The sequence below is a fragment of the Stenella coeruleoalba genome (genome assembly GCF_951394435.1).
Source record: "Stenella coeruleoalba genome assembly, chromosome: 2".
Lineage (NCBI taxonomy): Eukaryota > Metazoa > Chordata > Mammalia > Artiodactyla > Delphinidae > Stenella > Stenella coeruleoalba.
In genome coordinates this window covers 27,321,796-27,334,653 of record NC_137147.1, presented here as the reverse complement: position 1 = coordinate 27,334,653, position 12,858 = coordinate 27,321,796, and the positions used below count along the sequence as shown (strand labels likewise).

Genomic DNA, 12,858 nt, shown 5'->3' with positions numbered 1-12,858 from the left:
ATGCAAAATCTTCCTGGTTTTTGAGGCCTGTATGGTACGCACAGTTAGTTGTGTGTATAACTTTTACATTTGAAGCATAAACTCACCTTCCCTCCTGCTTCCATTGTACTTTTCTTTTCATGTCAAGTTCTCTCCACCTTGATGCCTAAAAGGTTTCTATTATATATACACTCTGCACCCTTTATGGACTTAAATGAAATGTGGTTATTGTGTGTTTCTGAAGTGTTTAGGTTTTCCTTTATTGACCTACTTAATAATAGTGTGTTTATAACTACAGATGATCCAAAAATTTAGTGCTTCAGTGTAGTGCATATATATATATATAATATATATATATATTATATATGTATATGTATAACTCATAATATTTCACATGTAGAATTCAAAATCAGAATTAATAACCAATAAAAAACCCCACACATTTTCATCGTGTGTTCTTGAAGACACCTAAACTCATATCTAATAATTTCTGAATCAGCAATCCCTGTTCATTTAATTGATTACAGTTTGGGGCTTTTGGAAAGCCTCTCAGATTGAGGATTCAGAAAGAAAATTCAGATCCAGCCACTTTGGCTGACTAGCCCTTAGCCTCAGGATGGTCAACAGCACTTCACAGTATAACCAAAGAAAGTGGTGATTTGTATAATCAACTTACTCATAAACATTCTCATGACGAATCGTCTCACAGTGGTCAAAATCCCAAGAAACTGTTAATCTAAAACCTTTCTGAACGTTAGCTTGGCTCATTAAGTTCTTGTACTACCTGCTTTTCATATAATACGATACACACATGACTGCACATCTAATGGGTGGTGTTAATATTGTGTTAAAGAAAAGAAAGAATGGAAGAAATTGCTCTTAGAAAAACCCAATGTTGCATTTTCATCAGAACATGAGAGCTGAAGTGTTGTGATTTTAGGTGGGGTGGGAGGATAAGGAGGCCAGGAAACAAGTGCCTTCTCTTGTTCTGCCCATATTTGTTACTTAAACCAACATAGTAATGTAAAGGCTGCCAGTATGAACACCAGATAAACAATGGAAATTGCACAGAACTCGATATTGTCTCAGCCAAGAAGATAGTTTGGATCTACAAGTGATGCTGCTCTCACAAATGCGGATGTGCCCTCTGACAGTGTTCCAGCCTTCTTTTCCCTTGTTTTTGTGTCGTGTGCCAGCTCACACTCTTCCTTAATGCTGCGGCTCTGTGTTTGTCCCTCAGACAAGTTGGATGGCTTGAGAACTGGTACTAAAAGGAAACGTGACTGGGAGGCTATTGCCAGCAGAATGGAGGATTATCTTCAGCTCCCTGATGATTATGACACTCGTGCTTCTGAGCCTGGGAAGAAGAGGGTAAGAGACTGTCAATAACTACCAACAGATAAAGGGCCCGTTTAGGCATCTGGTTTTAGAAAGTTATAGTCAGATAATCATATGAATGCTGTTTTTTTAGAGTGGTTTGGTTTATACTGTATCATATTACACATTAAAAAAAAAAGAGTCCTTACAAATGATCAGATCAAAATGTACAAGTAACTTAAAAAATGGAGAACAGAACCTCACGTGGCTAGCATGTTGTCCACTTAAAGGAGTTTGGAATGGCTGCTTGTGCCATTTTGTCATGGGGCAAAAGAGCCAGGTGCAAAGTAGAGTATTAAAGAGAATCTATGGGACTTCTTAATGGATTAGATGTAGAGGGTCCAGGATGGATGAAATCAAAGGTGACTCTTCAGGATTCTGGCCATAAGCATTCCATGTATGTGGTGCCATTTACTGAGTTAGTGAAAAGTAGGGGAGATGGAAGCTTGGGAGTGAAAAATCAGAAGTTCAGGGAGGTACCAATTAAGTTAGAAGTGATAATAGGACTCAGGTCTGCAAAATTTAGAAGTTCAGATAGAGGTAAATGTTTTAAGAAGTAAAAAATACTCCATTGTTAAATGATACAGGGAAGACAAGTAAATGGAGAAAAGAGATATAGCCATTGGATTTGGCAACATGGAGATCGTTGATGTTTGATCAAAAAAAAAGTCAAGCTTTCTTAGAGAGTTGAAGGACAGAAGCCAGTTTGGAGCAGATGGTAGAAGAATAGGAAATTAGGAAGTGCAGAACAGCAAATGTAGATAACTTTTTGAAGAAGCTTTGCTATGATAGGGAACAGAGTAATGAAGCCAGGATGTTGGATAAGTCTTCAACGTAGATGTCAGATTCAATAAAAGTGATAATTGTATATATCCTTTAAAACAAAATAAAGTAAGAGGGATCATATTACATATGATTTGCATAAACCTTTTCCAGCTAGTCTGTCTTGATCTTTCTATTTGAGTATATACAAACCTACAGTTCTTTTTATTTTTTTTTGTCTGTGCCACGCAGCTTACAAGATCTTAGTTTCCTGACCAGGGATTGAACCCCGGTCCTCGGCAGTGAAAGCACAGAGTCCTAACTACTGGACTGCCAGGGAATTCCCTACCGTTCTTTTTAAATGCCTGCCTAGTGTGCCATTGTTTGGCTGAATAATCAGTTATTTATCCAGTCCCTTATCAGTGGATGCTTATGCTGTTTTCATTTTATTGCTAATATAATACTCTGGTGAAAGTCATATGCATACATCTTGGCATCTTTTTGACAGTATATCTCTAGGGAATATTTTTAGTCTTAAAGCTGCAAACTCATAGAATATGATTTATCATTCTGACAGATATTGTGAGATTGTTTTCCAAAAAGATTGCACCTATTTATACACCCATATGTAAGGAAATGCCTGTTTTTCCACACTTGCACCAACAGTGCTGTTATTGAACTTTTTAACTTTTGACAATCTAATCGGTGGAAAAAAAAAGGTATCTCATTTTTCATTTCTCTAAGTAAGAATGAAGTTAATAATAATTTCATCATCATTACACATCATTTCTTTTTTATGAATTCTCTTAGTAATTCAATATTAAAAGGATATTTATTAAGAGAATAAAAATGCCAGTAAAACTTCATTACAGTGGATACCATTACAAAGGACTCCAGGTTTCAAAGCTCTTTCAAATACTGCAGACAGTCCCTAGACCTGCCCTTGTCTGTGTCTTGAGACCTGGTTAGTGGCCTTCTGTATGTGCCCAGCTCCACGCAGGGACTACTTGTCTTGATACCTCTTATTCCAGTTTTAAGGTTGGGGCAACAGAAAAGTAGAAACAGCTCTTCCTTGGGCATAATAATTTGGTGTAACAGTGAATAATTCCAAATGAGAAATATTTTTCTCTAGTTCATTTTTAGTCAGGTAACTGTTACTCTCTTCAGTCAGGAGTATGTGATCCCATGTAATTTACTTTGTAAGCTGGGTGGACAAAGAGCATGAGCGGTTCACATCCTAATTCTTGTGGCTCCTCTTTTCACTCTCCTCCTTGCCTCCCACCCTCATTTCAAATAGCTTTTTTTTTCTTGAGGAGATAGTAATTTTTTTAACATTTTTATTGGAGTATAATTGCTTTACAATGGTGTGTTAGTTTCTACTTTGTATCAAAGTGAATCAGCTTCAAATAGTTTTTAACACTCAAACCACTTACCAAAATCAACATCAGAGCACAAGGAAATCCTACAGGTAGCCAGGAATGCAGGACTCATTACTCATTCCTTTCCTGGGGTATCTCTTTTTTTTTTTTTTTTTTTTTTTTTTTTTTTGGCGGTATGCGGGCCTCTCACTGTTGTGGCCTCTCCCGTTGCGGAGCACAGGCTCCGGACGCGCAGGCTCAGTGGCCATGGCTCACGGGCCCAGCCGCTCCGCGGCATGTGGGATCCTCCTGGACCGGGGCACGAACCCGTGTCCCCTGCATCGGCAGGTGGACTCTCAACCACTGCACCACCAGTGAAGCCCTCCTGGGGTCTCTTGATTTCTAGAATTCAGCTTTTTATAAATATTGGGCAGGTTTCTGGGATTAATTTACACTGTAACACAAAGGTAGTTCTGTAGAGTTGATATTAGAATTTTACCAAAATGGCTAGGTTTTAAAATATAATTTATTTTTTTAAATTTCCACTTGCTTAGTTGGGTATAAAATGGACTTTAATTTGTGTTTCTTTGATAACTGTGGAAAAGTGAACATTTCTCTTGTTTGCTGAACTCATACATTTCAGAAATATTTTTGGTGACAACGGATAAAATATATGTATCTGAAACTTTTGCGTATTGGTCAAGAGTTTTCTTTATTATAACTTTTTTTTCTTTTTACAGTTAAGATAAATGGCAAAAAATTGAGATTGTAAATCTCAGTAAAAGTACCTCTAGGAAGATTAGGAGGGACACTGACATTTAAGAAGCTATTTCTAGTTGAAAGTCATTATTTTGCTCCATATATTTTTAGTGTTTTTGGTAATTATTCATTCCTTCTACAGCGTTGTATGTCTGTGTGTCAGGTCTGTGCAATTGGAGGCCACTTAAGGAGTGGACCTCCACTGGAGGAGCCTGACATGTAAATAAATAATGTTGATATAGCATCAGTTTTAAAGACTTAGAATTTAAACTACAGATTTAAAAATTAGCTGTTAGTTTACTCAGGGCAAGATTGATTAGTGTGTTTAACTTTGTGCTAAGGAAGTACTGTGGACTGGTTACCGTTTCTTTGTTCAGTGGCCACAATCCATCTGTCCATCCATCCATCCATTCTTCATTCCCCTTAACCATAGTCATCTTTTGCTAAAATGTATACCCTTGATCCCAGGGAGAGCTGGGAGAGGGGTGCATGAATCTGTCAAAATAAATACATCAGCATTAATGGGCAGAAGGCCCAGAGATCTTGGTACACAGAAGCCCACATTGTTTATTAAAATAGCTTTTTACTGAGGCCCATGAAAGAAATTGAGTCATAGGTTTTCTACCCACAAAAAATCTACTTTAAAAAGAGTCAGGTGTTATCAGTTTTCCCCCACAGCTGTTACTGTGTATCTTATCTTTGGCTAACTGGTTGCTAAAAACAGTGGTGGTGGTGGAGGAGAAGAAGCCTAGTCATTTGATTACCATTCCTATAAATGATAATAGGGAGGGTCAGTGTACCTCTAAGAGCAATTACACATTTCCGGGTGCAGCATGGTTGAGCATGCTCCGGTTCCCTTTCCTTGTCACAGATCACAATCACAATAAATCACAAGCCATATTTAAAATACAATCTCTGCAGACTTTGGTACTAGGTATTGCAAACCACAGTTTCATAGTCTCTTTTAAGTATTTCATGTTTTAGAGGATATACCTGCTTATATTTTTTAAATTACTACCATAACATGTAAGAATCCATATTTTAAAAATATCAGAATACCAATAGAAAATATCCCTGATCTATATATTTGTAGTTATAATCTTGCCATAAATGGTATCAACTGAGTCTGTCTCTTGGTCTCTTCATCTCATAAATGAAGTAATCATACCAGCTCCCTGTTTTCTAAGGATAAATTTCAAAAAAATTTATTATGTGGAGATAAATAAAACTTAGTCTTTTGGGACTTCCCTGGTGGTGCAGTGGTTAAGAATCCGCCTGCCAATGCAGGGGACATGGTTTCGATCCCTGGTCTGGGAAGATCCCACATGCCGGAGCAACTAAGCCTGTGAGCCACAACTACTGAGCCCAGGCGCTGAGACGACTGAAGCCCGGGTGCCTAGAGCCCATGCTCCGCAACAAGAGAAGCCACTGTAATGAGAAGCCCACGCGCTGCAACGAAGAGTAGCCCCCGCTCGCCGCAACTAGAGAAAGCCCGCGCGTAGCAACGAAGACCCAGTGCAGCCAAAAATAAATAAGTTTTTAAAAAAAGAAAAAAACAACAACTCAGTCTTTGATCTAGGGTGTATATGGTCTGTTAGGGAAGAGAGATCTGTAAGTGGATAATTGCAATATAGTATGGAAGTTCAAAACTAGACATGTCAAAATCCAGAAGTAACTCCAGGGAAGCAACGATTAATTATTTGATTGGCAAAGGACAAGAGGGTTAAAGCAAGGGTTGATGACTAGACTCATGCCGGGTGGACCAGGTTAGAACAAAGACGTTTCAGGAAGAGAGACTAGTTTGTGCAGCCTTACGGAGATGAGAAATGGCCCAGTGTGCTCTGAGAGCTGGAAGTAATTTTGTGTTGCTGTATAAAGTGCCGTAGGTACTGCCCAGAGATGCTGCAGGAGAATAGACAGGGCCAGATCCAGAGGGACCTGTGTGCTTGGATTTTATTCTGTAGGTAGGGCACAGATTTAAAGCTGTGTGTATTTTAGGACGATTCCTCTGGCAGAGTGGATCGGAGGGAGTGCGAATGAAGATAGGAAGACTAGGTAGAGAGGTTAGTGCTTTTCCTTAGGTAAAAAATGAGGCCAGTGAACTGAAAAGGAGTGACAGGAGGGGGAAGGGGATAGGACTGAACTGAGGGCTGAACTGTTCAGGAGCTGGAGTGGTTAGGACTTGGTGATTGACTAGAGAGTTTTCTTTCTGTAACTTAAGGTATATGGCTTTCTTCAGTCCTCCACAGTTAACTTCTAAGTTTTTAACCTCCTGGCTTTAAATTAGTTATCCTACCCATTAGACTATTCAGAAAGCTAAGAGGCTCTTTGCGTACTTATTTTTTCTAAAGCCCAGCCTAATGCTGTGTTCTTTTTAGGTGAGATGGGCAGACCTGGAAGAAAAGAAGGATGCAGATAGGAAAAGGGCCATAGGTTTTGTGGTCGGACAGACTGATTGGGAGAAGATCACAGATGAAAGTGGTCACCTGGCTGAAAAAGCCCTCAATCGAACCAAATATATATGAGACTTAGTTTTTGAATGGAGTCATTACTCCTCTAAGGTAAGGGTACACAGTCATATAAATAGCCTACTGTTTGTTGTTTTGAAGAGTTTGAGATAAAGAAGACAGCATGCTTTGCTAAAAATGCTTCTCTTCTTGTATTGTTTTCTGGTTCTAAAAGAGTAAGTATGTGCTAGTTGCCAGCATTTGCAATACAGGGTATTAGAAAAGGAAGCAATTTTCTGCAACCTGGCTTACTTATAAAAATATAAGACTTAAGAAAAGCTTGGATTCTGTAGATTTGGTAAGGAGTGGAGTGATGAGAGAGACTAAGGTCTGCTGAATTTTCTGTCTGTTCCTTCCCGCTGTGACAGCCTTTTCTTTTCTTTCCAGGTGGTTCGCTTTGAGGTGGTCTGAAGCCAACGCCTCATGGAGCTTCGTTGTGTGTCACCTTGCTTCCACATTTCAGTTTTTGTTTTGTTTCTACTGCTTTAGTTTTTTAAAGTTCTCCAGTGTCCCCAAGAGGTATTAGGATCTTGCTCTACCCAAGCAAGACATTAATTTTTCTTTTTAACTACTTTGGGGAGGGAGGGATGGATAGCTTAACTGCCGAAGCCAGGTGGAGATCTGCCGGAGGACTCCAACAGACAACGTTTCCTCCACTGTACAGTGTCGCAGACTATCTCTATCATCATTGCTTTGTGGCTGTTTTTGTTTTTTTACTGTATGTAACTGGTAGTTGATTGTACTAGGATTAAAAAAAATAAACTTTCATGATAAAGCCAATGAGATTCATGGGCTGTACAGCATGAGCCCCTTTCTCTTGTTTTCTTAATTTTATTTTTATTGCTTTTTTAATATGGTGTGTTCTAATTACATGCTAATTGAACATCCCAAAACCTCTTTTCCATTCAATATTATGTAGCTCAATGATTCCATAATTCATGTTGTAAACACAAGGCTCAGTGATGTTCACAACACTTACCTTTGTTTTATAGCTGATTTCTTTCTCTATCTTGGTGTCTTGAAGACTAGTAGAGACAATTTCAAATATTCCTCAGTTCCCTGGAGCACATCTGTTCTGTATCATGATGTTTTATTGTTTTCTTTATTTTTTGGATCCTTTCTCTGCTCCTCCCTCTTTTCTTTCCTTCCTCTTCTTACTTTCTCCCTTCACTTTCTGTTATGTTTTGATTTTTCCCTGATCTGGCTTTGACTCCTGGTAGACAAAACTGATGTACTCCATGAAGCTTGGGAGCTTGTTGCCTCACTGCTAACCTTGAATTGTTGATTTTTTAAGTCAAGATTGCAGGGCAGGAGTATGGCGATGCAGGGTGCTCTGGTAGGCAGCCTTTAAGCCTGTCAAGTTTTCAGGTTCTTACCAGATTGTTCATGATTGGGAAGCATGGCCTTCTGCATAGAATTTCCTCTCTTGTGAATGGTACCAGGTGGAGCCTAGAAACATACAGAGCTAAAACCCAAATATCGTTCCTGTTTAAAAACAGAAAAGGAGCTCTTTTCCCTTTTTCATTCTGCAAAGAAAAAAAAAGTTATTTCCAGCATGAGAGAAGACAGAGAAGAGACTTCTTTCTCAGACATCATTCCCACTATGTAATTTAACTCAGTAAGCTGTAAATTTGTTTACAAAAGGCTTGAATATTTTGAAACGTTTACTTTTGGGCTACAAATAAAAACCTTTTAGTTTTATGACCTACATTAAATACTGTGTGAATAGAGATAATATTTATTATTTATTATAATATTTATTACCATTCAAATAGTATCATTTTTGGGTTCAAGAGCTTGAAATTATAGTGCTGAAGACTAACGGGAAATTCTGATGACTCTGTACTTTTTTTATCTTTGCTGCAATTCTGAATGTTTACATGTAAGAGGCTTTGTTATTAACAAGTCAATCCTGAATGTATAATTTGCTACATTAAGTAACTTCTGGTGATTGTAGTGTTTAACAAGCTACTTTGATTGCTTATTGGCCGACAAGACATTTCTATGTAGTGATCTTTCTCAGCCGCCTCTCCTATGTTGAATTAAGGTACATCACAAGATAGTCAATAGAATTATCATTTATACAAAGACCAACTTACTAATTACTGAATCTACCAAATGTCCGTTCTCATCAAAAAACAAAATTTCCAGAATGTGTTCTTTAGTTCAGGAGGTATATATGTTCTTAGAGAGAGTGTTTTACTTCAGTTTTCTTAACCTTTTTATGTTCTGACTGACAGTATTCAGAATGCCAATGAAATGAGAAGTGTTGATCACCCACGAATCCCTTTAAATCTGTCATGCTTTTGCCTTGCAGCCATGGCTTTGTGTCTGCGATCTTATGCCAAGAGGGGGGAGGGAAAAATGAACAGGGTCAGAAATAGCCTCTGCTGATTTTTAGAAGATACAGATTAACATGACCTTAGGCGATGAACATAGAATGTTGCCTACTTGGTATAACACATAACCTCGATGAAAGGAGATTAATGAAAAAAAGATCAGGCACCAAAAAGAAAGTAATAGTTGATATTTGACTTTGCTGTTAAGAAATTCTTAAATTTACATTATTGCTAGAAGCAGAATAGAAGAAAAAGATCAGGAATATCTTGGAAAAATTTGGTGTGGTTAGAAATTGCCTTGATAACACAAATACTTTAAGGTTATTAAGAGATGTCCTTGGAATACAGAGGACCAAACTTGGGTTGCATTTATTTGGTAGCATTTTACTGTTATTTATTAACATTGTTTTCCTTATCTCAGAAAGCTGCTTGGTACGTGTTTTTTAATTTTTATTTTAAACATAATTAAGTTTAAAATCTTTTGTGGTATCTGTGTCTTAATACAAAATAGTCCGATGTTGGGGAAAGTTCCAGTTATCTTTAATGTTTCAGATCTTTTAAACTAAATGTAAAACTTCTCACTTCAGCAATTCAACTCTACTTATAAACTCCCGTGCAAGTAATGTGGTAGATGAGATGCAGAAATTTTTCTATTTGGGAATCAATTTATTTAGGGTTAAGCTGGCATATTCAAAATATGTTGTGACTGATACAGAGATCAAAAGCCATTAACAATACACGGTAGTCTGCTTGTTGACACTTATTTGATTCACATAATTTTCCAGAAGTTCAAATTTGATTAAGATATCAGTAGTTAATTCAGAAGTTTTTCTGGATAAAGATAAAATCTTAAATTTTCTGGTTGGATTCATGTCTTGTGAAAGAATTTGATTGTTGATTGTACAGATCAGAGTAAGTACCATCTCATCTGGAGACCAACTATTAAATTCTGAATTGGATTGTCTAAAAATTTATTACTTTGGAGGCACCTCAGCTTTTTGTTTAGTGTTTTATCGTCCTAACTACACAAGGTGCAGGTATTTTGGTAATAATAGACGTCTAGAGCCAGCTTACTGCTAGCACTGTAAAAGCAGCAGGTTGTCAGCTACAAAGAGACCACACAGCTGTTTCAGATGGATTTTAGAATTCAGAGTTACCAAAACTGAGATGCATTTTACTAGGCTATAGAAGAATGATTCCTCATTTCTAGTATTGACAGACCCTAATACAGGTTCAGATTCCTTTCTTAGAACCTGTGTGACGTTAATCAAATTATTTACCCTATCTGAGCTCCAGTTTCCTCATCTATAAAATAAAAATAACAAAACTCAGGTATTAAAGGTTTCTGTGAGGAGTAAATTGAGATAATGCTTGTAAAGCTGCTTGGCACAGTATCAAGCTCAAAAATTGGTAGCTGGCATCATCATTATTTTTTGACTTGTTCTCATATAAGCTTTTAAAATTAAAAATTTTCACTTGGCTTGAAGATAATTGTCACCTTTTATAGTCAGCTACTATAACTGAGCTAGGCCATATGAAATAGTGCAGTGAGTGTAGGTTGGAAGAGTAATAATTTAGAAGCATTTTCAGGTAACCAGTGAAACTGATCTTCAGAACTAGTATGGAGGCTTAAGAGAATCACTGAGGTACAAAGGCTCATTAATAAGTACCCAGGAGGGGATGAGTAGTAATGGAAATCTATTGCCAGACCACATGTATGAACAAAGGCACTGAAGCATTGATTGGCCTTGTCATATATTCAAAAAGAAAATAGTAATTTTTATGAATAAGTAATACATTCATATGGTATGAAATTCAGAAGGTTCAAGAGTATGTATAGTAACATCTCCCTTCCATCCAAGTCCTCAGCCTCCTACTATCCCATCTGTAGAGGCAACCAGTGTTGACTGTTTCTTTTGTGTCCTTTCAGAAAAATTCTGTGGATAAGCATTAACATTTTTGTTTCAGTTTACCCAAATGGTAGAGTGCTACACACACTACTATGGTGTTTTTTGTTTTTTGCTTTGTAGTATGTCTTAGAGGTCATTCTGGTCATATAGAACATTCCCATTCTCATCCCCCCACCCCTACTACCCTCTCCCTCTTCTCCCCCGCTTCTCTTTCCTCCTCTTTAGTTTTCCAAAGGTACCTTCTTATCGTAAGAAGCTTTACTGATAATTTTTAGAAATTGATCTGTATTTCTGTTCTTTTGATGGCATGGAATATATACTGTGTGAGTCTGTTTCTGTACAGTTTTATCACGTGTGTAGGTTTGCGTATCCACCCCCATCTTCCTCCCCCTCCCACCGCCCCATCTCTAACCCTAGGCAACCACTAATCTGTTCTCCATCTCTGTAATTTTATCATTTAAAGAATGTTATATAAATGAAGTCATATAATATGTAACCTTTGGGGACTGGTGTTTTGGCTTTTTTCACTTGATGTCATTCCCTTGACATTTATCCAATTTGGTATGTGTATCAATAGTTTGTTCCCTTTTTATTCCTCAATAGCATTCCATCCCATCCTCTTTTATAGCTGTAGAATGTTTTATTTTATGTCTTTACCATAATTTAACTTACCAGGTCTCTGTTGATGGGTATTTAGGCTGTCTTTTGCTGTTATAAATTGTGACTTGCATGTATTGTCATCATTCTGCCACTTCTATCCTTGCCTAATTTCTAGCAATGAAGGAACACTACTAATGGCATCCTTTACATAGACATCCTCAGAGGGTGACAGGTGCTTAAGAGCCAACACAACACATCACAGCGGTGAACTGTCAAGGGAGATGACAAATGAAATGAAAAAGGCAAATCTTGTTTCCTGGAAAATCCTGCATGATAGAATTCTGACAGAGTAAAGAACCGTGGTGTGTCTTAGAGAGCTAGAGTGGCCAGACTGATGGTTCATGGTCCACACGTGACTAAGAGTTAAGACCTTAGTCCACTGTCCTTCTGTACCTAGGTATTTATGCTTTTGCACCTCAGTGACTGATCTGATCTCAGGCTCTATTGCTTTCACATCAGACTGTAGTCAAGGAGCATCCTCGTGACTGAGGCTGAGCTTCTGCAGTTATGGACAGCCCTCGGCCTGCTAGCAGGAATCTGCATTTGTGATCCTACGAAGAACCTGTAGACTTAATGGTTTATTATGTAGAGAAAAACTTGACTTTGAATCTTCTACTTAAGAAGCTTGAATTTTTTACCAAATATTCATATTCTTGTTTTTGACAATATTGATCTAGATTATAGATCCCTTTTCTTTGATATTTGAAGAATTAAAATAATTTCTTCCACCATGACTTGAAATCCCACTCTCAGATCTATTGTTTCTGATAGTGAGTTCCTATTTCTTGACTAGGCATGTCTAATTTTTTTTTTCTTTTACAGCATCTAGCTCAGTGCATGGCTCATATATCTGTAGAGTGAATAAATAGAGGGGATGCCTCCTATGTGTATGGCAGTGGTCACTCAGAGTCGGACAGGTGACACATGTGTGAGGCAGAGGGTGGAGACTGTGGCAAACTGGAAAACAAGGTAGGTCCTGTTAAAGGGGAGGTGGCACCTGCTCAACCACAGCAGACTGTGGCCATCTGGGGATTTGGATCTTGTGTTGCCAGATTTTCTGGGGTTTCAAGAGAAGTGAGAAAACTGGATTTTTATGTGAGATCTTCAATATTTCAGCACCAGGAACTTTCTTGTTCGGTTTGTTTGGTCTTTTTGTGAATGCGTCAGCGCACACAGGCTGCCTGTCGTTTCACACTTGAAGGCTGCG

General features: G+C 38.0%; 1 protein-coding gene across 4 annotated transcripts in view; it reads left to right on the top strand.

The window, feature by feature from the left end:
* YLPM1 (YLP motif containing 1) overlaps positions 1 to 9,208 on the top strand; it is a 68,188-nt gene extending 58,980 nt beyond the window's left edge. For 2 of the 4 annotated variants that reach the window (XM_079914258.1, XM_079914257.1), the window contains exons 19-21: positions 1,220 to 1,350; positions 6,614 to 6,796; positions 7,130 to 9,208. In XM_079914258.1, the coding sequence (XP_079770384.1) occupies positions 1,220 to 1,350; positions 6,614 to 6,760 (278 nt within the window). In that variant the 3' untranslated portion in view covers positions 6,761 to 6,796; positions 7,130 to 9,208. The other 2 variants (XR_013827257.1, XM_079914259.1) reach the window with 2 other exon arrangements.
* The last annotated feature ends 3,650 nt before the right edge of the window (positions 9,209 to 12,858 follow it).